General features: G+C 37.5%; 3 protein-coding genes across 3 annotated transcripts in view; 1 reads left to right on the top strand and 2 right to left on the bottom strand.

The window, feature by feature from the left end:
* The window catches only part of LOC106069795 (G-protein-signaling modulator 2-like), a 59,693-nt gene extending 47,639 nt beyond the window's left edge, over positions 1-12,054 (bottom strand). The window contains exon 1 of the mRNA XM_056041030.1: positions 11,932-12,054. The gene's annotated coding sequence lies outside the window, so the exon portion shown is untranslated. The remainder of the gene's footprint in view (positions 1-11,931) is intronic.
* A 320-nt stretch (positions 12,055-12,374) lies between these two features.
* The window catches only part of LOC106065954 (pre-mRNA-splicing factor SYF1-like), a 28,162-nt gene continuing 12,681 nt past the window's right edge, over positions 12,375-27,855 (top strand). The window contains exons 1-5 of the mRNA XM_056041122.1: positions 12,375-12,549; positions 15,473-15,621; positions 16,273-16,396; positions 16,939-17,136; positions 17,669-17,803. Coding sequence (XP_055897097.1) covers positions 12,499-12,549; positions 15,473-15,621; positions 16,273-16,396; positions 16,939-17,136; positions 17,669-17,803 — 657 coding nt within the window. The 5' untranslated portion in view covers positions 12,375-12,498. The remainder of the gene's footprint in view (positions 12,550-15,472; positions 15,622-16,272; positions 16,397-16,938; positions 17,137-17,668; positions 17,804-27,855) is intronic.
* On the bottom strand, positions 18,317-20,271 carry LOC129928161 (uncharacterized). Its single transcript, XM_056041123.1, has 4 exons — positions 19,792-20,271; positions 19,610-19,674; positions 19,372-19,453; positions 18,317-19,264 (listed from the first exon to the last, which is right to left on the bottom strand). The coding sequence occupies exons 1-4, from the start codon at positions 20,033-20,035 to the stop codon at positions 19,101-19,103; spliced, it is 555 nt and encodes a 184-aa protein (XP_055897098.1). The 5' UTR covers positions 20,036-20,271; the 3' UTR covers positions 18,317-19,100.

Here is a 27,855-nt window from a genome sequence, read left to right as displayed (position 1 = left end):
GCCAAAAGTGTAGGTGGGTAGAGAATGTTGCAGCGTTACGAGACAATGCCTTCTAATACATACGTAGATGTTGAAACTGAAATCTTTCAAATGACCTTTGGCGAGATGCAAGGAATGCGATGAGAGGCCGGCAAATGATCGTGAGCTAAACTTAAAATACAACCAAAAAAAAAGGTCAATTGCACTGTGAATTCCGAAGCAAACAATTCCAGACTCATCTTTAACTTAGCTAAAAGTAAGTAGTTGATTTCTTTCTGACACTTCTTTTTTTGTTCTTTTCCTTATAGCACTAGCCCCCGTCTAATGGAACGGATATCCTGCAAGTTCAAAAGAAAGGGGAGAGAAATCTAATTCAAACGTATGTACAGTGGATGTCTGGAGAAAAGCACACCGAGGCTTAGCATTCTACAGGACAGGGTCAACATAACATGAGGACACTGAAGATAAGGAAACACAATAGGGAAAAAAACTCAGCAAATAACTTTATTATATAATAATTTTAGTTAATTAATCTCCAGCTTTATGTCTACGCTCTTGGGAAAAAAATATCATGTAACAATATCCAAGAAATGTGACTGTGTTCAAAGTGAAAGTATTAAACAATATATTTATGATCGCGAGTATTGGGCTGCAATATTAGCATGAAGCCCTAGATAATAGATACCTGCATCTTGCAATGATGAATACATTTGTAGAGCTAACGGGTTTCTTTTTTTTTTTTCTTTAAATTCACGCAAAATGGAAACTTGTTTCGAGTGACTTAAGTGACAATATATGTTAAGTTTATACTATATATGTTAAGTTTTGAGCATGTGTTAGATCATCTTGTTATGTCACAGAGCAGAGCTAAGAAATATCAAGGATACACAAGACTTTAAAGAATGGTTGATAACGTGGCAAGGAGCATTGCCTTAATCTATTCATTAAATGATGGCTACTAGCCTGACTTCACAAATCTGCTTCAATTGAATTCAATATGGTGATTCAAGCACATACATGTGGACGGGAATGTCTCTCCAAAATAGGGATCCAACGTTACAGGGAAAAGCGGAAAAGTGTTCGAGATGAAAGATAGTCGTTCGACGACTGATGGAGGTCAACAAGATTCAAACACAGAAAGGATTCTTGATATATATATTTCGTTTGTCCTGACCAATGTTTTTTTTTTTTGTAAAAATAATAGGTGCCGGTACTCAGTGATGGATTGCCTAACTTTTAACTGCTTATAAAGTAATAATAAACGCTAAAATACAAGAAAATTAACATTTTTCCCACATTGAAAAAGGTGCGTACCGTCACAAAAAAAGCACTGGGTCCTGATGCTTGACATCTTTTCTGGGATACAAGTTTATTGATGTCAGGTTGAATGTTGTTTGCCACTGACACTTTCATCACTGATGACAAATTTTGATCAGGTAATCACGAACGATGAGGTGATTTGTAGCTTTCATTATAGAAAAGAACTGCTCACAGAGATCAGTGATTGCAAACATAGCTAGAATTCTGGCTGCAAATTTCCGCAATTCAACGTACCGTTCAGGTAAATAGCTATAACATTTTGGCAAAGCCACTTCTATATACTTCGCTTTCAACAAAGAATCTGACTGCTATTCTATCAGCTCTAGTTGCACATTACTAGCAGCATTTTCAGAATCAAATAAAAATGGAGATAGGCCTACATAAAACGAAAATTCTTGCTCGTATGAAACGAAGTCACGAAGACGGTCATTGAAAGCATCTTTACTAAATGTTGTAGCCGTATTTAATATTTTTAGTTCCTGACACGTTGAGAAGTGAACAAGATTTTCTCTTCATATTTGGTTTATCCACAGTAGTAATTTTGCTTGAAAGCACTTAGCATCATCACACGCAGTAATGACAATTTTGTCTTTACTTTGAAGTTTCAAATTCAAGTCTTGAAGGCGAGACCAACTTAAAATGCCAAATCCTGAACCCATTCATCAGTTTGGAAATGTTCAACAGGTTCACCTTTCATGTTCAGAAATATACAATTTCCTCACGCAGTGCAAAAAATTTCTTCAATACTTTATGACAATAGAGCCAGCGGACTTCTGTGTAGTAGGGAGCACAATCAAATTCGTTTCCAATGTCATCCAGAAACAATGAAAATTGGCAATGATTTAAGCCACAGGCACGAATAAAATTGAGAGCGACTGAAGCTGGTCTTTATTATAATAACATGTTGGAACTGTAATTGCTGTGCGCAGAATGTTTCTTAGTGAATGATTCACTGAAAATGAGCAAATTTAAAATTAGCATCAGTCTCTTATTTTTGCAAGTAGCTTTGCATCAAAACCATTTCATTTCATGGTTCATCCGTTGTTAGACTAGCTAGCTTTACCAAATGTAAATTGTACTGCAATATCACCTCCTGTTATTTCTCAAAACATCCTCGCTTGTTGTGGTGTTATGCATAGAACAGAACTCAATTAGCTCTTCATGTATCTAAAAAAATTACTGTCACATGCCCTTATGAATATAGCCAACTGTGCTACACCCGTTGCATCAGTTGACTCATCGAGAGCCAATGAAAATAATTCATCAACTATTTTGTACTTTAATTGTTCACGCAAGCTGATTGACATGTCATTTATTTTATCTGCCACAGTGTTCCTAGTTAACGCTATTTCTTTGAATACATTCACCTTTTCTGGACAAATTACTTCGGCGGCTTTAACAATACACTCCTTCATAAAATTCCCTTCACTAAATGATTTGCTATGGCTTGCAATTAAGTTTAACAAAATGTAGCTGGCTTTCACTGCAGACTCACTCTCGTTTTCAATTCAAGTAGCTTGTTATCTCTTATTTTCCAGCGCAATAGTTTAACATTATTTTGATAACTTTTGAGGAGGCCAAGCGGGCCGTATGAACCCGTGTTTGACATGCCGGCCCTAAGACAACTTCCTATATATATATATATAGGAGATCTGCGTGGAAGCTTTTGTTTGTATGTATTATTTTGGAATAAGAACGAGTTCGTATACCTTTTCAAATAGTGTTCCAGCCAGGCGCCATTGTTTCTGATAAATATACTTTATATATATACCCAATAATTAAGTGCAGGGTGAGGACTGGTGGAAAGGTACAAATGTATAAGTGAAGAGGCGAATAAAGATTTCTCTCCATCGTGCGGATGAAAGCAAACGTGTGCTTCTACAACTACTTGTCAAGTGAATCGAACAAAATAGAAATAGTCCCCCCATTAACACACACGTACTGTTTGAAACAGTCACACATAGAACCAGTCTCAAAACAAAAGATGGAATCCATTAAATTACGAATGCTTCTCGAAGACTTTTTTTCCCCATTTTAAAATGAATGTAAGAGTTTATTGATAAATTTTGTATTTTTAAATCTTTACGACTGCTGCCTCAGAGAAATGAATGTTAAATCACCCCACCCCAATCAACGTGTTTAAAATAGCTAACAGCAACATTGTGACAAAAATAAAAAGACATATGAAGACGATAATAAAAAGTAGGGGGGGGGACATTAATTAACAATAAACAAGCATGCCATAAAGTTAATTATGAACCAGAACTGTCTGACATGGGCAGATAAATCGATGCAAAATGACGACCTATTACGTCGTTTGAAAAAAAAAAGGGTCTAAATCAGCTTTCCCCAGCAACAGTCTCGTACGAACACAGTGTCTTAGTCAAACTAGTTTAGACTGAATCTAGAGCCCTACTAAAATATCTTCTAGTTTGACCTTCTAGCACAAGCAACTCTTCATTATCAAGATCACAAAAAGCTCCATTTCAAATACATTTTAAAAATTAATTACCTTATTATAATGATTATATGAACGTATTTACCTTTAATAAATAATAGAGATGTCAGCGTTTTGTTTTTTAAACCTGTGGCATCAAGAAAGGATATCAGCGAAACCTGAGTAGGCCTATAATGTCATGGCAGTAAAGGTCATTTATAGAGATATCTACGTATTTCTCCGCGTCAATGGAACAAGTTTTGTCCAAAACTTAGCAAGGCTCACACAGGTCACTGATCACTAAGATAGTATACCTTATGTTGAATTAGCCAAATCCATCAATAGATAAGGTGAATGACAAGAAAATATAGCACCAATTAGTGTCCATCATGATGTTTACAAAAATATGTAGTTAGTTAATTTGATTGCAAATGTGTCATCCTTTGGAAACGTAGTGGAGACAAGAAGGGAATATTGACCTAACACTTTAAAAAAAAAAGATTTCTATTTCTCGGAGAAATAAACGTTTCTTTACGCTTCTGTTTCAGGAGTAAATCTACAAATGAAAGACTGATTAATAAATCGAGCCATGGTGGGAGACATTTTACTCGACATTCCTGGCTCCAAGTTAAGTCTTATATTGAAACTTTATTATACTTTTAAAAGCGAATAACAATGTTATATTAAAGAACCTACAGAAGGTTCACATGAAACAACAAGATAATAGGATAATTTTAGACACTTAACAAGAAATCGGACACAACCTTTGGACATCCCTCTTTGTGTTTACAGATGTCTAAACATTACAGTATAGAGACTAGTGTAGTTAAATCAAAAATCAGGCTAATGGAATTAGCTAGGAATTACATTGGATAGCGACACGTTTTTACTGACTGTCCAATGAATATACAAGGCGCCACGACCTGCACCTTCTTCTAGATTTTGATAGAAAAATCAATACGGGCGGTGTTCTTTTAGCAGACGGGGAGACACCAGCAGACGACCACTTGGGTATAAAATAATGTCGAAGAAATGACGGCCTTAGAATAAGGTAGCAGTCAACAAAGTATACCAAGTAACACGCAAGCACGCACACACACAGTCTATTCAATAACCAGGAGTGTGTATGAAGCACTCATCCCTTTACAGCAATGACTTGATACATTTGTAAGCAACAGAACCAAAGTCGAGAGTGCAACCCGATGATACGGTATGTGCTGGCTACGTAACAGAGATGGAAACTTCCAAGCCAATGCTGAATTGTAGTCTTCACTATTTTGAAACGTGACTAAGGAGTCTCCATCTAATGGGTGCCTGATTATTAAAGAAGATAAACACAACGGATTGGTCACTGCGCTGCAAAGAAACTGATTAACATGACTATATCTATACTACCCCAACCACATTCCAAAAGTCAACTTTTAGGGGAATAATCAAACAGTTTTTATGCAAAGCAAAACCATTTGTTAAAAAACACACACAAGCACGAAAAAAAAAAACACCATCTGGGGGGGAGGCATAAAAAGTATTAGCAGAAGAAGAAACGAATGTTTCCGACGTTACTGTCAAGCCTTCGCCTTCAGCATGCATGGTCACGTGAGAAGACAAATGATATCAACATAACCACGTGGACAATTTGATAGCCAAACAACGGACAATACCAGGGCGAGAAAATCAAAACTTGGAGCGTGAGTGTGCCTGTCAAATATCTGGGGCAATCGTTAAGGTTTAAAATAGCCAGAATCCAACTGACCTGCACACGAGTAGGGCAATGACGTCAGCAACGCACGTCATTTCCCTAGACCAAAAAAACCTGATTTGTACATTGATCTACAGCACTGTCATATTTTACAACAGCTATCTTCTCAGCATTTAGATTTGAACATATACATAGCCCACACCAGAAAGTCGTTGGGTTAAACACGAGAGATGGTCAAAGATAATTCAATTTATCTTGATTTTTTAAAAAACAGGACTTTTTTTTTTTTTGGTTGTTGTTGAGGAGAGAAAAAGACAAATTACCCTCAAATTATGTGTCTATTATTAGAGCTGCCCGCTATTAACTCCCTGCCCTGTAACAATCCGAACTTAGGTTTGTGTTTTTCTTTGATTCGATTCCAAAAATAAATCATATTTCCAAATCTACAAGATCAAACTTGAGCATGTGACTAAGAATCACTAAATTATATTAATGCATAATATGTAACAAAAAGGTTCGTTTGTTGTCAAAGGAAAAAAAGGTCTTAATACAAACATTAGTTGTAAATGTCTACTTTTGGTAATGCATGTTATTGTTTTCGATAATGCAAAGATCTTTGAAATATTCACAATTACAGTGTTGATATTAAACTCCCCAGCTTGTTTAAGATAACATCAACTTGAAAACCATAAATGGGACTCCACTATGTTGCGTACTTTCTCCGGGATTGTACACTCTTGACACTAATGGCATATAAAGCCTCTAAATTCGCCGATAATACTGACATTGTCGGTCTTATTTCAACATAGAAGATTTTAAAAAATATGCTAACATAACTTGTTGGCAAAGTAACGCCAACTTTTCCACACAAAAAAACAACGCAAAACACACGCACAATGTTACTATATTTAAATGATTTTTTGCAACAAAGACGACATATCAAAGTCGTAAAAATCTTACGGTACTCGCTTGTTCCTGAATGTATCAGACTATCAGCGCTACTACATGAGTGTGTAGTCATTCAATGACCTTTTCAGTCTCTTTTATGGAATGTTTTTTTTTAAACTGCGATAAATAAAAGTCCAAGTAATCACAAATTCCCAATAAGGATTAATAAAGCATTCTTTGTCTTGTTCAAGAGTGAGTTTCTATTAATAGAAGAAAAAAAAATAGGACAACATGTGAGCCGCTATAGCTAGATAGACCTTCTCACTATTCTAAGAGATAACCAATAAGCTGAGAAAGTCAAGACAATCTGGAAAGACAAAGAAGTAGGATCATAGAAACCACCCACTGAGCACAGTCAGTATGCCCCTATCACGATGTCCTCAGGCCTCGCGAAAGGGAAGACATCAAAGACGGGCCTATCATTACTGAAAAGGATTCTAGTCAAGGCAACAAAAAAAAAAAAAAAAATGGATAAAAACGGTTAAAAATCATATGTGGTGAGAAAGTCACTTTATGCACGCAATGTGGGAAATAGACAAGGCTGCATTTTCCGATAATTCGCCGACATTTGAGGAAATTGAAACTGCTATTTATAACTAAAAAAAAAGCGTCTGGCCTACCGGCTGAACTATTTAATAGAGGCTAACTGTGAACAGACTTGTTCGCTCTATGCTGATAGAAGTGCGTTATTCCACCTGAACTTCGAGATGCTGTTATCATATCTCTATACAAAAAGGCTGACAAGTCTAACTGCTCCAAATATCGAGGAATTACACGTCGGTCACAACTATCGAGGCATTACACTTCTGTCAGAAGCAGGAAAGATATTGCTTGACCAACTAACACACTCTTTAGCAGACGAGAGCCAATCTGGCTTTAGAGACGATATTTGTTTTGTGACATCTACAAGTAAAAAAACAGAGAGAAGAACTTTAAACCTATACGCTGCCTTAGTGGATCTCACCAAGGCTTTCGACAAGGTCATTCGCGAAGGCTTATAGAGGATTTTGACCAAGCTCGGATGCCCTCCAACGTTCATGGCCTACTCTTAGTCAAGCAGCTTCATGTGGGACAAAAAGGCCAGATTAGGCACAATGGTGACCTGTCTGATACCTATTCCAATAGAAAATGTCGTGAAGCAGAGCTGTGTACTTGCCCCTAATCTTCGCAGTCTTTAGCGTAATGCTGGGTCAAATGAGGCAGCGATTGCACGAAGGCATCTACGTCAGATTTCGCTCACCTCTGTCTCTGAGTCACACCAATGACTCTCTAGAATTTAGATAGATCTAACAGCTAGATCCCTGTCACCAAACACCACTTATGTAATGCTAAGAAATTATATGTGTTCTTTTAAAATAAAATAGTTTAGAACGCTGTAGAGCGACCATGGACCATCTCAAGAATGAGATATTGCCTGGACAATACAGCTATGGTCAGAAAGGTGTTGCCCAAACAGCATTTCCTCCTCCAAACGTAGCTGCTGTATCCAAAGGAATATAATTAATGTCAATACATTTTGGCAAAATTATTTTGGGATCAGATCAGGCTCATCCAGGGTGTATCATTGAGTATTTCAAGCTACCTGAGGGTCTCCAGCTCCTCTCAAAGTCATTCCGATGGAGGGAGGGTGGGACAGGACTATTTAATGTAATAATCAACAAATTATCAGGGGGCCTAACAGATGCTACAAAAAAAGGAACAGGTCTCGGTGTGATTGCAATATAGGAAAGGTGGAGGTATCAAAGTTAAGGATACTTTTTAAAGGGATGCAACATATTGTTACAAATGACCAGTGACAGGAAGAGGTTAACGTGTGACCCCGACGAGATAACACAGCAGCGGGTGTTCCCTGGAATGTACATGTATAAACAAAGACAGGATGTGACGTTTCCTCACGTGTTATTCCAGAGGATACTAGCCGTGTTTGTGCAACTTTGGACAAGCGATTAGGGACTCTATATAAGCCAGAGAGTTAATGTGAAAGTCAGTCGAATGGAGTCGTGAGTGAGCCGTTACAGTCGATACAGACTATGTAAGACGTGTGCGGCTCTGTGGAAGAGAAATGTGTACGACTCGATGCAAGTTAACTAGGGTAGAGTTAACTGGAGTGGACTACTGTCGTTAAAGTCTATACAGCGAACTACAGTGGACTTGAGCCGTTACAGTCGATACAGTCGATGTAAGACGTGTGCGGCTCTGATTCGGTAGACTGGAGTACGACTTGGTTCAGCTTTGGGAGACCTGGAGCGACACTGGGAAGTGTGTCGTTGGTCTGTTCTGTGGAATACGACTCGGTGCAAGTTGAGAAGAGATGAATTGCAACGAAGTGAAGAGATGAATTGCAACGAAGTATAGCTAACTGTAAACTGACAGATATTGTACATTCTTCTACGCTACATGTTACAGTGACGAATTGTTAGAGTTAATAGTCATTAAAGTTATATGAAACTGAAAGTTTAGTCGTCAAGTTCTTTGCTGTGTTTTTATTTGTGTGCCAACTAATACATCTAGCCAGAAGAATCAGAAATACGTAACAATATATATATATATATATATATATATATAATATATAAATATATATATATTTCATTTATAGTTTATATATGTGCCTATATAATCTATTTGCAGAAACAGACAGAAATAAATCTATATAGATTTATAAATTAAATTTAATAAATATGACATTTTCAACTGCATATATATATTCTCTCTCTTAATTCCCATCCTTGGACCCTCTTCTTGTTTTCATAATTTGTATTTTTTTTTTTGCACTTTAACACCCCCCCCCCTTTCCCATATCCAGGACACAGGAGAAGGGTTTCACAAAAAAACAAACACACTACAGCAGTATTTATAGGCTTGCAACAAGCCTATGAAGATGAGAAAAATGGGCATCCACGGAAAAACGTACAGCTGAATCAGGGCATTCCTAAGAAACAGAAATCCAAACCTGATTCGAAGGTGCCATCTCTAGTATTAAAAAGTTTGGAAGAAGGCCTACCACAAGGTTCAGTCCTAAGAGCTGCACTCTCTTTCTAATCTTCATGAAGGACCTCCCGGACCTCATCTCAGTTAAAAGGGCATTTTATGCAGACGAAAATTTAGACTATCTATTGAGAAATATCTGGTGCTGACTAGATCCAATTAAATAAAGCCCTCACAACTCTATGTATTTAAAATTATGAAAAATGGAAATAAAAAAAAAAATTCTGTTTATTCAATCTTTAGCCAGAGCAAAAACTACATCTTAGAAATAGACTCATAGCCAATAAATAAAGAAGAAAATCCAACACATCTAGGTATAAAATTAGACCAAAGACTGTCTCTAAAACACTTTATGGCAGATTTCAAAGATAAGGCATTACTTAGTAAAACAACTAGCAGGCACATTCTGGGGAGCCAAAAATAAAACCTTACGACAGTTATTCACTGTTCGATCTGTCATGGATAACTGTCTCTCCATACAGATAGCTGTCAACAATACCTATGCGGATTTTGGTGCCCTCCCGGTCTTCCACACAAACACTTTGAAATATAAGTGCACCCTGTGGCGATTACTGCTCAAACTTCTAGGCCATAGCACTGCAGACAGCCGAAAACAAATTATATGAAGAAGTACAATCACCATTAGATATTGTCTTTACAGACTCCACTCTGCAAGCACTTAACAGCAACACTTCAATCAGCCCAAGAGAGTTGACAACACTAAGCGTGATAATCCATCAAATGATGTCAAAATTAAATATCAATATATCACATTACAGTGGATCCCTGGACACACTGGGATCATGGGAAATGAAAAGGCTGATATAATATTATCTAAGGTGGGATCATCAATGGAACAACCAGATAGATATATAGACCTGTTAACTGCCTCACCCAAAGGTCAATGTTAGTCAACTATCACAATGAGGAATGGCTCATATCATCCAAATGGGTATCAGGAATCAGACAGAGCTATGTACAAAGAAATGACCATGCCAAACAACCTGGACAGTATTAACTTCCTCCACCACAAAGAACAATCTACAAATTTGAACATAGAACAGGACATACACTTCTGTTAAATTACCATCTTAACAAATAAATCCTCCACACCTACCCCTTTGTAGACACTACACACATCCTCATGAAACCATAAATGCTCCTTCCAACAAATCCCAACACTCTGTACAGCAGGGTTGAACAATTGAAAAGAACAGTACACTATTTTTCCTTGGCACAGCCTGCAAAAGAGCTCACAGCTCAGCAGAAAAAATGCTAGTTAGAAGAAGAACTCTCTTCTTGTTTTCATATTTTCTACGTTCATTTTGTTGCACCATAGACGCTTCTTATAATTCTTTTCATGATTCTCCCCCCCTCCCCATTTAATAAGTTGTGACCCTACAAGCTCAGTGTAGGCATATACCTCACTCTCCTCGCCGCCAGCTCACCTGGTGTGGGCATGGTCTTTGGCTTCAAATTAGCAGCCCACGCTTTTTTCTTCATTCATGTATTATGTACTCTAAATATCTCAATCTAGGTCATGTTTATTCATTGAACAAAATAGATTTATTAATCCCAACAATATTTCTAATTACAAGAATGAGTTAAATTCATAATTATTCGCAGAACAACTTTTAAAATTTCCTTTAACAGCTAACAGGGTGATTGAAATGTCTTTCTGTAGATGAATGGAAAATTATTTTGATATGCCCATCAGCCTATAATTAAAGAAGCTCATAATCTAGCACTCATCCCATATATGGGTGTGAGTTGCCGGGGGAGGTTAAAACAATTACAATACCTTTACATGTATGCATGGTTACCGAGAATCTAAAAAACTTCCATCTGCTATGGAGAAACAGAACAACAATACAGAAACAAGTAATACAAAATTGGACATGTGCAATGCCATACCTGCTGATTTTTGCTCCAAACATAAAAACAAATGAATTACAAACAAAAAAAAGATCTATTCAGTATTCTAGTCATCATTAGAGTCTCCTTAGACTGCCTTAGAGTTAGAGTAATTAGACTAGATCTAGTCAATCTAGTAACTCTGATGACTGTTTCAACAATTCAAGTAGACTACTAGATCTAGTTAGTAGATCTAAAATCATCTAACTCAGTAGATCTAACTGAGACTACTGAAAGTGAGTCTGAGACTCTTAACTCAAGTAGATCTAGATCTAACTGAACTACACTTTGACTGTACTTGATAGTACTAGAGTAGAGTGTCTAGAGTACAGTATAGTAATAACTAATAAGTCTAGTCTAGTAGTACTAAGTTAGTAAGTACAGACTGAGACTACACTAAGTTAAGTACTACAATTACAGTGTGAGAGTGTGTCTACACTTACAAACTTACAGTGACAGTTGTCTGAGTTGTACAGACTCACTAGAGTCTAGAGAGAGTCTTAGAGTTAGAGTCTAGGACCTAGGACTAGATAGATCTACTAATCTAGATTTTAATTTTAGAGTCAGTCTGTTTCAGTGTTTGGATCCAAAGATAAATCTAGATATTTATTATCTCTAAGTCTATTCGAAAAAAAATCTAGATACTTACTGTAGCAGATACGAATCTAGATTTTTATGCTTTATGTTTATAAGAAAAACTTGTAATCCGAGACTGATCCGACAATGTTTTCTCTATGAACGAGCGGAAATCAAACTTGTCAATGACCAGATTTCTGTTTATTTTTTATTTTAACCAATGGACTAGAGGTCTATTAACTAGGCTCTAGAATAGTTGGATCTAAAAGTGAATGTGTATACGGTTTAAAATGGTCAACTATAACCCTACAATAAATGTATTTGTTCTATAGAAACTAATCATTCGCTTTAATATTACTATATTGGTATAGTTTTTGAACGAATCGATTTTTGTACAAAAAGCTTATTAGAAAATTTATGGAACCTAACCTTTGACAGGGCTTACAAATTGGCAAGTTTCGTTTCTTGTGTTTCCTGCTTTATCGATAATTCTACGTTTTTCTTGGTTATGGATTTAAATATCTTATCTATATAGCTGTAGATCAAAAGCTAAATAAATATAGATCTAGATTCTAGATCTATCTTGTTTTTAAAACTATAGCTCTCTTTGATATGGTAGCCTAGATTCTATATTAGCAAAATGCCTATTTCAAAAAATAGTCATGACAGCTTTCATTCAGATATTTTCTTTGTATGTTTATTTGTTTTTGTTAATTTAATTAAAATTATTATTTATTAAATTTAATTATTATTTATAATTATTAGATCTAGATCTTGGACTAGAACTGTTTAATATTAGCCTAGCCTGGCCTAGGTCTATTCATTATTTTGTTCATCTAAACTTAAATCCCCACAAAAAAAGTCAAAGCCATCCACACTGCTCTCTGCAAGACTGCAGCTGCTGCTTTCTCCTCCATTTGATGATTTGACCAAATTTCTCTTGAAATTTCAATCGTTGTCTCTCCGTCATGACGGTTGCGCTGACATCAACCACCCGACACATAGAGTCTTAGAGCGGTAGTGACAGCTCTTGTTGTTAATGCAGTTGATCCAAACCATCGCTTAAGTTTTAAGCAGACCCTTTCTAAGGTTGACTTGTAAAAGAGTTGTAGACCCACATAAAGCCACACTGTTTAACAAATTGTCATCCTCAGCTGTTTCAGGAAGAATTTACTGTTAATGCACCTTTAGAACGCTCCAGGTGTAAATGTTCATTAGCCACTGCATCCAGTTCTCCTTGAATTGATTCATATTCGTTGGTGAGACTCAACGTTGATGGCAGATGTACAAATGTATGCCAGGTCCAGACCCCGCCGCTGTGTTTCTTGGCATTTGCATTTTCCTACTGAAGCATCACACATACAATTCTTGTCAAACACCTGAGCGCAGTTATCAAGCTTAGAATTTTCCTCGTAAGCACTGGCAGATAGAAATCTTTAATGTCCATAGCAACAGGCTTGGACACAGATCCAATGTTGTATTGATCTGTCCAGTTGATGGAGGCACTATATCAAGTACTCCTGTAGCAATGGCCTCAGTCAGACAGATTATAAACTTCTTCTCTCCTTCCTTCATCTCTATATTTATTTTCATGTTTGTTATTATCGTCACAGCAATCTTTGTCACCTTTCTTGTCTTGAAAGCCACAATGGAAGGTCTTGTCATCACATTACTGGCAGCACTAATACCAATGACGCCTTTGATGCAACTCCCAGTATAGCTACAGTCTTCATTGAGTAATAGTTTGTTGTTTTTTTCCAACATGGTAGCCATTTTCTTGTCTGCCTTCTCCTTCATCGAATCCTGCATGGTGCGAGTCTTGCATAGTTTTCAGAAGCTCGCCAATATCTTGATCCACCTCTAACAAGTATGTTTCCAGATCCTCCCCTTCATCAACCAGAGCCTGCCAAAGACGTGCTCTAAGAATGGCTTTATAAATTTCTTTCAAACCATTTCAAGTGCTGCCATTTGAGCTCTTCTTTCAGTTCCTTCAATTCCAGCTTATCTAGTTGCTTCACAGATGTCATTATGAAAAAGATCCTACCTTGTTGAGTTGCCCTATTCCACTTCTGACACCAATTGTTGTAAATCTAAGGCAGGCAACTCAACAAAGTTCTACAGTAAATAATTATGTGTGTTCATTCACCAGGACAAACACATAACAGCCTTCTACATTCAAAGAGTCTTGTTCCTAATTCTACCAATCCTTTCTCCACCAAACCTGAAGACAGTCCAACGTTAGCTTTCCCCGCTTCGCTCCAGGTCCCTATTACAGTCTTCAGGCAGCACAAAAGATGTCTCCTTAGTTCCCAACAATGCAGATTCTTCCTAATCACTTGATACACTGTTCTTTTTTCTAATACAGCTTCTTCCTGTTCTTGTTCAATAGTCTGCTTGCACGCACCACAAGCACTGGTGCAAGGCAAGGTTACAACATTATAAATATATATTGTATAAAGTTTAGTATCAAAAATTTTAAGCGTGGAAATGCAGCTTCTGGCAAAAATCCAACTGCATTTCCTCTGGAGTTGAAATGGTTTCTGTGCTAAATTAAACTCAGGATGTTGAAAACTGGTTCTTGAAGTCTTCAAATCTTCCAAATTTCACAATAAAGGAATCCAATTGAGTCTTGCACTTTCCAATCATTTCAATAGAAATAGTTTCAGTAAAGGAAAATAACAAAACCTGTTTTCACTTACTTGCCTTGAGAATAAGAAAAGCTTTGTTTGAAAAGATTTATTATATCTGGTACTCATAGATTTCGTGTGGAAACAACCAATTGCCCTGAAGTTTGACTTTCAGTTCTTCATTCAATTTCTCCATAATGTCAATGGCAAACATGAAGTCTGTCTTCCACTCTTCATTAGCAATATTGTTATAACTCTGCCTTGCATACTGCCATTCAAGCTAGTGCAGGAGGTGTGCTCTAATTTATGGACTGCTGAGAACTAGTTTAGAGAAGGATGTTGATATTTGAGAGAGAAATAACTGAATTCAGCCCATGTCTATGGGATTGATAAGAAACTGCTAAATGCTGACTGTTATGATCTATGTTTGTGATGTCTTGTTATTATTAAAGACCTGTCCTCATTTTTATTTTCTAATCTCAAATGGACTATGTCTATCTCTCTAGATCTATGAAAAAGTATTTTTTTACTATCAACACAGTCACAGTCATCAAAGGAGAGAAATCAAATATGTATTAACTCTGTGAGAAGCATTCTTATCACAAAGTACAATCTGAAGAAATTGCATCTCATTAATGTTGGGTGAATGATAAGTTACTGCAAAAAGATCTGAAGATATGTTACTAAACAATAGTGATAGTTTTAAAGCCTATGACTTGCTGGCATGTTTCAGCTATTAAATTTTCAAACCTGCTTCTTAAAATTTACTTCAACATTTATTTTTTTATAAGGAATTGTCCTCCTTTCTATCCTTCTTTGGACATGGAAGTGTCTGGCAAATCTTTTGGTGAAGAAGGTGAAAATAGGGCCACTCTCCTAATATCCCTATTTACATTCATTGAATTTTATACTTTTGAATGCAAAAGCTCCTTTTATTATTGTATCAAATGGTTTTAAGATATTTTCTGTACACATTTATATAAACAGGAAGAAGAAGATCTTCCTTTTGAAGAAGATATACTGAGAAACCCTTATAATGTCAAGTGTTGGCTAAGATATATTGAACATAAAAAGGATGCCAAAAAAGAGATTCTTAACACAGTTTATGAAAGGGCTCTTAAACAACTTCCAGGAAGGTATTGTTAAATTTATTATACTTTTTAATTACATGTATTGGGCCATTCTCTTGTTAATCTGTATTGTCAAATATTAATTTTATCTATTTATATCCATATACTTTTCTTATGAATATGGCTCATTCTCTGGTATATCAGAGATCACCTTTCAACATTATAAATACATAAATCTGTCAATTTGAGGTTTTGTTGATTGATCTATTCACAGTTAGTTTCTACCAGTTAAATATCCAGAGACACTTTTAACTTCATTATTTCTTGAGCCCATTGAGAACGTAAATATTTGTTTCTTCTCATTTTGAGAAAGAGGCACCCATTTCTCCAAGTCTATAATATTATTCTATACTAATTTTCAAACTAAGTATAACCCTTTGCTCTCACTGTGGTTTGTCACACATAGTTGATAGTGTTTGTTAATGCATAAAATATATATATATATAACATTAAAAGTGGTCTGGTTTGTTAGGTGGCATTAAACATATGTCTTATGCCATCATTCATTCAGTTTATGTTATAGAGTGTTTGAAGACCTTTTTATTTAAAAAAAAAAAAGAAAAGAATGAGATTATATCTTGTTTATTTAAAGTTAAAAAAATAAATTGTCCTTCACTTATAACATTTCTGCAGCATTATATATATTTACATCTACAGTTATAAATTATGGTACAATTACCTGAAATTGCTGCGTTCTCAAATACGTGGCAAAGTTGTTACAGATCCTGCTTATGAAGAGGTGAATAGTGCCTTCGAAAGATCTCTTGTATTTATGCACAAGGTAATGTTAAAAAATGTTATTATCAGTCCTACAACTTCACATCACATTAAATTAAATCTAGCAACTACTTTAGTCATAGATGTAAAAAGTGTAGATATGCTGATTTCTAGTATGTTATAATGCTTGATAAGCTGATTCCTAGTATGTTATAATGTAAAAGGAATTTTAGGTCGTTTTAAAAATACAATGTGTATGGAATGTTCTAACTAAGGTATGACACAAAATTGTTTTATGTAGATATTTAAGCTTTTGATTCTTACTGTTGACCTTCCAACATGCCAACTGAATAGTTTGGGCTTATTGAACAGCATTTATAGTCTGGACTTATAGAACTTTCATAGTTTGGGCTTATAGAACAGCATTCATAGTTTGGACTTATAGAACTACGTGCATAGTTTGGACTTATAGAACAATGTGCATTTAGCTCGTGTTCACCAACTTGAAAATAATTACATTCACTATCTCTCAAATAGTTATTTCTTTTCTATATAATGTTTGTGTCAATATTTTACATGTCTAAATCTTAATGCATTGTGTTTCAGATGCCTAGAATCTGGCTGGATTATCTTCATTTTATAATGGACCAAGGAAAGATAACCCGAACAAGAAGATCTTTTGATCGTGCACTGAGAGCCCTCCCTATAACACAACACTGCAGAATATGGCCTCTTTACCTCAAATTTGTTAGATCTTATGACCTCCCAGAAACAGCTGTGCGTGTTTACAGGAGGTATCTCAAGGTAGACTTTCTATTTTCTTATTATTAAAATCACAATTGTTAGCAGCATATTATAAGAAGTAAATATCTACATTTCAATTGGAAGAAGCACTTTTCACAATTAATCACAATTACAGTCTCTTTTTTATATATAAATAGTTTGGTGTGGGGGGGGGGGAGGCACTGTTGGCTTTAGGCAAAACATTTGGCTGCCTACCAGAGGGATTAAGGTCTCTTAATTGAAAAGTGGTATCATCAATTTTCTCAACTGCATTGATATTGTTGAAATGATTTTAAAAAGAAATACAATGTTTCATTGCCCAATTAGTGATTTCTTTTAAATATTTTGACTCAAATTTATGTTCACAACTTACAATAATGACATTACTGTTTGAATCAGCAATAGAATTAGATCTAAAATCCTGTTTCACTACAAATCAGGTTAATATTATAATTGGCTGCTCTTGTAAAACAATGTGAATACATGAGAGCAATAGTAATAGTGTTTGTTTGAATTGTTATGATATAGATTTTATTTTATTAATTATTTATAGCTTCAAAAAGAAGGCTCAGAAGAATATATTGGCTATTTGATTTCCATTGGTTGGCTTGATGAGGCAGCTCAAAGATTAGCAGATGTTATCAATGATGAATCTTTTGTCTCTGTGGAAGGAAAATCTAAACATCAAGTAAAAATTGTATTCGTTTGTTTTCATAGTTTAAATCCAAGATCTTGATAGTTTTGTCCAAGAGTTGGAAAATCTTTGTCCCATAATATATACCTTACTTATACACAAAACATTTTACAAACATTTCTTCAACTCTTTCTCTACACAATTGTTTTCTTTTATTTCATTTGTATTTCACTACCTGGTTAAACTTCAAAAACTTTTTAGTTTGTAATTAGAAAGTGTTATATTCGGAATATAATGAAAGTGGAATGCACAACCCTTTTTAGATAAAACAAGTTGTTGTTTGTAAAACCAAAATGACATTTTATTTTGGGCAATAGAATTTAAAAATAAAAACTTACAGACTGTGTTCAAGTCTCTTTAGAACTAGATCTAGACTAAATCTAGGCAATATTTTTTTTTTATACACATTGAACTATAAAAGTATTTTTTATGATAGTTATTCATATTTTCACTAAACTAAATGTATAAAATATAAAACATAAATTGATTGTTTTGAGCTTGCTGTCCCATGTCACTACCATGGGAGTGTTTCTCCAGTACTGGTGCCAAAAAGTGTCACATTATGCTAAAAATTAAAGTTGAAGTTTTTGGTTTCATTTCAACTGTATTCACTTCTTCAACCAGTTCACTTTAAGAATTTATCAATAGAAAATGAATTGCAAGATGTAGATTTTGACAGCAGTGTCTATTCAAGGGGTACCCCCTTTTGCGTCACAGGTGCATCACCGGGACACCACTTGATAATTTAACAACGACCAATTGATAAATTCATTGTATTTTAGCATAATATAACTGTCTTTATTGATATTAGTCTTTAGATACTGAAATTTATGCTTTTGCATAGAAAAAGTGGATTTGAGCTCAATTCAAAAATTGGGACACCGTAGCACCTGTGACACTACAAGTTAAAGTTTTTTTAAAAGATATTCTGTGAGAATATAGAAATTATTTTATTTTTGCACTAAAGTGATCCATTAGACTTATTATTAAGTTCACTATTCTAGTCATAAAGTACCCATTTGTAAAAATGCTGCTTTAATTTCACAAAATGTCGCGGGTTCTTCATGGGACACCATTTTTTTAAATAATGTTTATAAGTTTACATTTTTGTCTTATCTGTGCACAAGTGAATGATCATTATTATTTTTAATTATTGACAAATATATATTTTATATCTTTTGTTAGTTTTAACACACAGAAAAAGGTTTGAAAAAAAAAAGAAAGAAAAGAAAACACATAAAACTGTACACAAATTTTATTTGACAAATTCAGAACTCAAAACATTCCACTCTCAAACTATTGCCATTGGTATCAACATCACTTCAGTAACAATCATGTCTGCATACACTAACTGTATGTCCTGCACTTCTGGATATACAAATATATTTCTTTTATTTCTGTGCTTTTTTAAAAAATTATTTCTGCGCTGATCATCCAGGACTTCTATCACAACTCCTGTTAGAAAAAATTACCAGCAATGTTGAAAAGTTAATACTTCAATCTAAAACATACTTTGAACTTGTTTATTGAAATTAAAAGGTACACAGTGCAAAAAATTATACCTGGATAGAATATTTCCCCATACTTGACAATCACACAGCTATTTACAATGTACTTTTGATGAGTGAAGGAAATTGTTTGGGCCTGAAAAAACAACAACATGAGGCTGAAATACTTAATTTCTAAAATGAGTCTAAAATTATTTAGCAGGGTATATTATTAAAAAACAACTTATACAATACAGGTAACATAAAGATTTAATGAAAATTTTTAAAATGTTTATATGTAAAAGCTCTTTACCTTTGAATTTGAGCATATGGGACTGACATCCAAAGAGTCTTCAAGATTTGACTGAGATTGCACTACTGAAGAAAAAGAAACAATTTCATTTAGAAATCAATTAGGTAATTTTAAAATGAATAATGTTTTTTTCTCAGATAATTGTAAAGAGCTATTTAAAAATAATAAATACAAGTACTTACCATTTTGTTTCTGAAGTTTGAACACCTTCCAAGAGCCACATATTTCATCATGCAGGCACTGACTGCCATATGAATTTCTGCATGGATAGCAGAAACAGCTTCTATTTCTGTAAGCAATAGTGTTAGGTGTAATACCTCTCACTAGGTCATTGAAAGATCCTTCTTTATTTACTGGTCGCCACTTTGATACCTTTTGCAGTGTACCATCACTCTGAACATACTCATCCGTCATCTTTGACCACATACTATACTCCACTCTGCTAATTCATCCGTGCAATTTTTTAAAGGCTCAATACTTGTTAATTAAATCCACACCACAGTTGCTACATGATCTTTCAATGCGCTGCAGCTTATGAAAACAATTGGCATTAGTTCTTGGGCATAGAGTTAAGTCAAGTGATGAAGCTGGATTTATTAATGTCAGCTCTCTGTGTCCTTTTTTGATCAGAAATTCATTAATGCCCTCTATATAAAGAAAAATCTTCAAACAGAACTCACATAAGCAAGATTGCATCTTATGTTAAGTAGCTTTTGCATGAAACGTTTTCCTGTTTGAGCACTAACAGATGCTTGAGAGGGATCAGTTCTTGAGACATCCTCTCTACTGTCAAAAATGAATATTGTTTCCAAGGCATTTTGTGCAATGCAATCACTTAATTTTTTTTCTTGCAATTTGTTCTGATTTGCACTTGGACATAAAACTTCTTGACCAAATGTTAGAAATGAGTAGCACAACTCTGAGTTTGTTGTACTTACTAAGGATACTGCAGAGTACTTGTCTATGAGCACTAGACATCTGACTTTTTTTTTTGCTGGTGGAGTGTAGTTAGGTTTTGATACTTTCTTTAATGTTGTTTAGAAAGATGAGCTTTCTTCTCTCAGGTAGGCGCAGAAAGCGTATGTCATGGACAGCTTTACTTTTTCTTAGGGAGCATATTTGTGTGAGACCATCAAAAACTGCGGCATATTTCTTGGGTGACCTAGGCAATTTCATCAAAGCCCTTGAAACAGCCATTCTTTTTGCCACTGGAGTCTGGAATCCAGTACCTAGTGATTCACCAACCTCTACTGAGATGACATTAAGTGGACTATTAGCTTGCTGTTTTCTTTCTTTGCGTTTTCTGTTTATCCAAGCTTTTTCATGTGGGCTTAACTAGGCCCTGTATGCAGCTTTTCTCAACCTTTCCTTTTCTCTCCGCTCTAAAACAGTAACACGTGTTAGAGACTCAGGCTTTGATGCTTGTAAATTTAGAGTCTTTCTTGGCTTGTAGACGCCTTGAAACTCTAACAGATACTCCATTACTGAAATCTGTAATTTATAAAAATGTCTAAGTATCTAATTAAATAGATCTATTATATATAATATAGGCCTACAAATAAATTTCATAAACATATATTATATATTGGTGCATTATTTAAATCTAGTCTAGTAATGCCCATAATTGCTTGATAGGGATAGACTCAATCAATAGTATAGGACTAGTACTGTTAATTATATTAACTTAAGTTATAATCATTCAGTGGTAGACTGAAAGAACTGAATACAATATAATTGAATATACTGTATAAACAATACAATGGAAATTAAGTGCAGGTTAAACCAAACTTTGTTTTAGATACAATATACATTTTAATATAGAATAGGTCTATAATATAGATCTAGACTCTAGATATTTTTCTAGATTAATCTAGATACTGGTCAATTTAAAGAAAAATATATTATTAAATCTAAAATTAGATTCTAAATCTAGTCATTAATGATCTAGTCTAGAGTCACTAGTCTAGATTCATAAAAGATCTAATGATTTCTAATCTAATAATCTAGTTTAGATCTAAATCTAGATCGTCCCGAGACATGACGTTAAACTGCGCTCCTCTTTCCTTAGCACTTTTGGAGCTCAAAAGTGCCCTACTTCTTTTCTATCATTGTGTCTGCCTCCTCTTTTCCTAAGTCTGCCTTCATTGATCATCACACTGTCTCCTTAACTTAAAATTCTCACTACGTCCTAGACCAGTCCGTTTGCCGTGGACTGCGACGGGTAAGGGGGGATAAAGAGATCCTGGTGTTTGAGTGGTGGCTATCTGAGGATAAACCACAACAACACAATACTTTGGCTCCAAGTTCCCCTAGACCTGAGACCCAGATGGCCCGCTCTGGGTCAACCGGCTGGTCATGCCGAGCTACCAGCATAGGTCGTCGACCTATGCTGGAGGGCGGTGGCTGGAGGGTCAATCAGGGAGCTGCTGTATCGGACACATGTCCGATGTAGCAGCTGACTGAGTATAGCACCTGTGTAGCCCTGGCGGGCTCATTCTGGACATCCGAATGGCCCGTCCCCTTGTTGGACTCGATGGCGGGTGGGGAGCACAGGTGCCGAATTAACCAAAATATATATGGACCAAAAAACACACACAAAACTACTTGCCCCAGACCTATGTCTGGGCAAGAAACGACGAATTGACGATAAAAAAGAGGAGGTCCCAAAAAGCTGTGCCACCTGGCCATCATTTCTGGTGGTTAGATGCACAGAGGAGGGAAAAAGCCTGACCAAGTTGAGCCCTTTTATTATCTATAAGGGACTCAAGTCAGTAGTGGGAGAGCCCAAGAGTGTGTCTAAGCTACACAAAACAATGGAACTCCTTGTAGAAGTAGACAGCAAGACACACTCTGATGGGCTTTTAAGATGCAGAAGACTCTGTGATCTCCAAGTGGAAGTCATGCCACACAAGAGTCTGAACACCAGCAGAGGTGTAATCAGCTCTAGGGACCTACTGGAATGTTCCGAGAAGGAAATAGTGGAGGGCATTGAAGGAGTCACCCATGCCCGGCGCATTACCAGGCGCAGGGAGGGTGAGGAGGTCAAAACCGCCACTATTATCCTCACATTCGGAACTAGGACACCGCCAGAGTATGTGAAGGCAGGATACCTACGAGTTCCAGTGAGGCCCTACATACCTAACCCCATGAGGTGCTTCAAGTGCCAGGGTTATGGACACGGCGCGGCAGTCTGTAAGAGGAACACTGTGTGTGCCAGATGTGCTGGAGAGGGTCATGAGGACAAGGGCTGCACAGCCCAGTTCAAATGCCCAAACTGTCAAGCTGGCCACTCAGCCTACTCCAAGGACTGCCCTGTGTGGAAACAGGAGGTTGCCGTGCAGGAGTACAAGGCAAGAAACGGATGTACCTTTAGCCAGGCGAAATCGGCTGTACTGGCCCTACCCAAGGGCCAATTCGGCTTGACAAAGACCTACGCCCAGGCTGTTGCTAAGAAAGGAAGATCCATAGCCACACAGACGGACACATTGACCCCACCACCCCCTCCTCCTCCCCCAACTCAGAAGAAAACACCGCCAAAGAACACACCTCTGAAGAAACAAGAAAGCCCTGTTGTCATGCTAAAGAACAGGTTCTCTGTGCTCGCTGATGAGAGCATGGAGACTGAGCAGCATGTCAAAACCAATACTCCGGGAGAACCCGGAGACATCATGTCTGACACAGGTTCTCCTCAGAGAACCCAGCCAGACACCCCAACCTCTACTGAGTTAGAGGTTGACCAACTCCCTAAGGGGAGAAATCAAAGCGGAGAGGATGCCCGAGGTGAGAGAGGAGGAAATAACCTCCGCTCTAACCAGAGGGATCTCCCCTCTCCAGAGAGAAAGACTTCCCCCAAAAGGGGGTTGTCCTCCTCTCCATCCAAACCCAAGAATAAAAATACCAAGGTCACTGGAATAAAGGGAAACCCCCCCCGGGGGCCTCCCAAGGCCAAATAGCTCCAAGTAGGTCATCTAGAATAAGCCATGGATTCCAGAATTGTACAGTGGAATTGTAGAGGCCTCAAGGCCAATTACGAGGAAATGCAGCTACTGATGGACTCTGAGACTCCTGTAGCTGTCTGCTTACAGGAAACATTTCTAAAAGATTGCATCAGCTTCCGAAGCTACCGTGCTTACACCAAGAATGTTGAGGATGCAGAGAGAGCATCAGGTGGAGTCTGTATCCTTGTGAAGGATAGCATCCCCCATGAGAGGGTAGAACTACAGACCACACTACAGGCCGTAGCAGCTAGGATAACCCTTCACAAGGTTATCACTTGCTGCAGCCTGTATCTACCACCAGGCGCTCCATTAAACCGAACAGACATGGAGGACCTATTGAAACAACTCCCCCGGCCTTATTTAATCCTTGGGGATTTCAATGCCCATAACACCATGTGGGGATCCAACAATACCGACACAAGAGGTCGTATGCTGGAGGATGTCTTCCTCCAACATGATTTATGCATACTTAATGATGCATCACCGACCTACTTGCACCCAGGAACTGGATCATTCACATGCATTGACCTCACCGTATGCGTCCCCGGACTCCTGGACGATTTTAAATGGTCAGTTAGCAATGATCTACGGGGAAGTGATCACTTCCCAATCATCATTACTAACAATCTCCCTTCATTGGGACGACCTCAGCGGTGGAAACTGAATAAGGCTGATTGGGAACAATTCCAAAAAAGATGCTCTGAGGATATCACAGAAAATATCCTCCATGAACAGAACCCAGCTGATACCTTTGCTAGCAAGCTACTAAGTATAGCCAGGAAAGTTGTACCCCTAACCTCTGCAAATCCAAAACGGCCTAGCAAACCATGGTTTGATACAGCTTGCAAAAGTGCTATTGGTGATAGGAAAAAACGACTGGCTGCATTTTTAAAGAATCCTTCCCAGGAAAACCTAAAGCTATTCAGGATAGCTAGAGCAAAGGCTAGACAAACCATACGGTCAGCCAAAAGGAATTCCTGGAGAAGTTTTGTCGGCAGTCTGGATGCCAAAACTTCTGCTAGAGCGGTTTGGAAGGCAGTAAGGCGAATCAAAGGGAAAGAATCAAATGCAATAGGGCATTTGAAAAATCAAGGACGAACTGTCACGTCCCCCAGAGAAATAGCTGACTGCCTTGCATCCTCAATAGCAGAAAAATCATCCACTGCACACTACACGCCAGAGTTCCAAAAAGTCAAAACCAGGGAGGAAAGACACCCCATTGATTTCAGGTCAGAGAACAATGAAGACTACAACAAACCGTTCTCGCTTGAGGAACTGAGGGAATCGCTGGACAAGTCACATGACACAGCGCCTGGAGAAGACGAAATCCATTACCAGTTCCTCAAGCACCTTCCCGAACCCTCATTGGCAGTCCTGCTAGGGGTCTATAACTGTGTGTGGCAAACAGGCGCTTTCCCAAACAGCTGGAGGAAAGCCACAGTTATACCGATACCTAAACCGGGAAGAGACGGCTCTGACCCAGCTAACTATCGACCAATAGCACTAACAAGCTGCATCTGCAAAACCATGGAAAGAATGATTAACAGTAGGCTGGTCTGGTACCTGGAAAGGAATAAAGTGATCTCAAACTACCAGTGCGGATTCCGGCAGGGGCGGACAACAACTGACCACCTGGTAAGGCTGGAAGCTTATATTAGAAATGCATTACTCAGAAGAGAACATCTAGTAGCTGTATTCTTCGATATAGAAAAGGCCTATGACACAACCTGGAAACATGGCATTCTACGTGACCTGGCGCTTATGGGGCTTAAGGGACACCTCCCCCGTTTTGTGGTGGAATTCCTGAAAGATCGAAAATTTCAGGTTCGAGTGGGCAACTCCGCTTCTGACACTCATGACCAGGAAATGGGTGTACCCCAGGGCAGCATTCTGTCAGTCACCCTGTTCAACATTAAAATAAATAGCATCATAAATGCGCTGTCCCCTGGCATAGAGTGCTCTTTGTATGTTGATGACTTTGTCATTCTTACTTATGGGAAAAACATGAACACCTTAGAAAGGAAATTACAGTTATGTTTAAACAAAATTCAGGGTTGGGCAAACTATAATGGTTTCAAATTCTCAGACTCCAAAACAGTTAGTATGCATTTTTGTAATCTAAGGGGACTTCACCCAGACCCTGAACTATTTATACACAAAAAGAAGATCCCTGTCGTGAAAACTACAAAATTTTTAGGCCTCACCTTAGATTCCAAATTTAATTTTCTCCCCCACATTAAGGAACTTAAGAAGAAATGCCAAAAGTCATTAAACATACTAAGAGTACTCAGCCATACGGACTGGGGAGCTGACAGAGATACCTTGCTGCTGCTCTATCGGAGTCTAATTCGATCCAAGCTAGACTACGGATCCATAATATATGGAGCAGCAAGGAAGTCGTACCTAAAAATACTGGAACCAATACAAAATGCTGCCCTGCGTCTCTGTCTCGGCGCGTTTCGTACATCACCTATCCCAAGTCTCCATGTGGAGGCTGGAGAACTCCCCATGGATATAAGAATGAAAAAGCTTGCAATGCAGTATATAGTCAAGCTAAAATCCAACCCCACGAACCCTGCTTTTGACTCCATATTTAACCCCACAGAGGTAGAATTATACAATCGAAGGCCTAACGTCATACAGCCGTTGGGCCTTCGAATGAGAGAACCCATCCAAAATTTAACCCCACCCATTGACCAAATCTCTAAAATAGAAACCCCTCAGAATCCTCCTTGGCTAATGAATAAACCCAAATTAAATTTATCCCTCCTTAATTTCAAAAAAGAAAATACAGACCCAAGCATACTACAAGTCCACTTTAGGGAACTGCAGGAGAGCTACGGAGATTGTGGCACCATCTACACAGACGGATCCAAAATGGAGGGAAAGGTCGCGTGTGCCTGCTCCTTTCGGAACAAAACAATCTCCCGTAGACTCCCCGATGGCTGCTCCATCTTTACGGCCGAATTGCACGCAATATTGCTTGCACTTATGGCCGTAAAAGCATCAGAAAGGAGGAAATTTATAATCTGCTCCGACTCCAAATCTGCATTGCAAGCTTTGGGGCGGATGAAGACTGACATCCCATTGGTACATAAGAGCCTGAAGCTGTTGGACCTAATAACAGCCAACCGTAGGGATGTCACCTTCATCTGGGTCCCCTCCCATGTTGGCATTGAGGGAAACGAAGCCGCAGACAGAGAAGCAAAGAGAGCCCTAAATCATGCGGTGTCAGGAACCCAAATCCCCTACTCGGACCTGAGACAAAGTATTGCCTCTGCCACCTATCGAGAGTGGCAGAACCGATGGGAGGCTGAGACTCACAGTAAACTCAGGCAGATTGTGGCGGATGTCAGGTGGCGGCCCACATCTAAGGGTCTGACAAGGCGTGGTAGCACAACCATGTCCAGACTTAGGATTGGCCACACCTACATCACGCACTCTTTTGTACTGAAGAGAGAGGAGCCCCCACTTTGTGAGTACTGTGACTCTCGCCTCACCGTGGAACATATCCTCGTTGATTGCCCCAGATACCAGGATGTCAGGGCGAAACATTTTAGAGCCACTAATCTAAAAACACTATTTAATAATGTCGACCCTGGGAAGGTACTGGGCTTTATTCGGGAAGTGGGGCTATCTACGAAGATGTGATTTCTGAATTTGTGAACATGCACTATTTACATTAGATTTTTACCAAATATTTAAATTTTTACTACCTTTACTATTTTAACTGTGAATAGACCTTAATTTTAATTATATTACTGTATAGAATCTGGCCCTTGCTGTTTAGAGAGAGAGTAGTCCTTAAGGGACTGCAGGCACGACATGGCCTAAATTGTGCCGATGTGCCTCAAATCAACAAATCAAAAAAAAATCTAAATCTAGATATTGAATTAGATCTAGACTGACTAGACTATTCTACTCTACTCTAGATCAAGACTCAAGAGTAAATCTAGCTATAATATAATGAATTACATAATTAGATCTAGGGCTAGATCTAGAGTAAATCTAGATAATGAATTACATAATTAGATCTAGATCTAGAGTAAATCTAGATTTAGGTCTAGAGGTCTAATTAGTCTAGATTTCTAGATCTAGAGTTAAGCTCTTTAAAGTTTTAAAGACAAGTGTCCGAGATGCGCCTCAAACGAAAGATCAAATAGTTCTAAATCTTATTTACAGTAATAAGTAAATTTTAATTATTTAATATTTCTTAAACAGTACCGCTTTATTTCTTATAGATGTAGC

Source organism: Biomphalaria glabrata, chromosome 9 (genome assembly GCF_947242115.1).
Source record: "Biomphalaria glabrata chromosome 9, xgBioGlab47.1, whole genome shotgun sequence".
Lineage (NCBI taxonomy): Eukaryota > Metazoa > Mollusca > Gastropoda > Planorbidae > Biomphalaria > Biomphalaria glabrata.
This window is presented reverse-complemented; position numbering and strand designations above follow the sequence as displayed.

What these genes read in the sequence shown, in the direction of transcription:
- LOC129928161 (XM_056041123.1), bottom strand. Translation starts at nt 20,035, where the DNA reads ATGTGGTCAAAGATGACGGATGAGTATGTTCAGAGTGATGGTACACTG. An exon ending in CCATATGCTCAAATTCAAAG is followed by an intron (nt 19,454 to 19,609) that starts GTAAAGAGCTTT and finishes TTGTTTTTTCAG; the next exon opens with GCCCAAACAATTTCCTTCAC. An exon ending in TGGGGAAATATTCTATCCAG is followed by an intron (nt 19,265 to 19,371) that starts GTATAATTTTTT and finishes TTTTTCTAACAG; the next exon opens with GAGTTGTGATAGAAGTCCTG.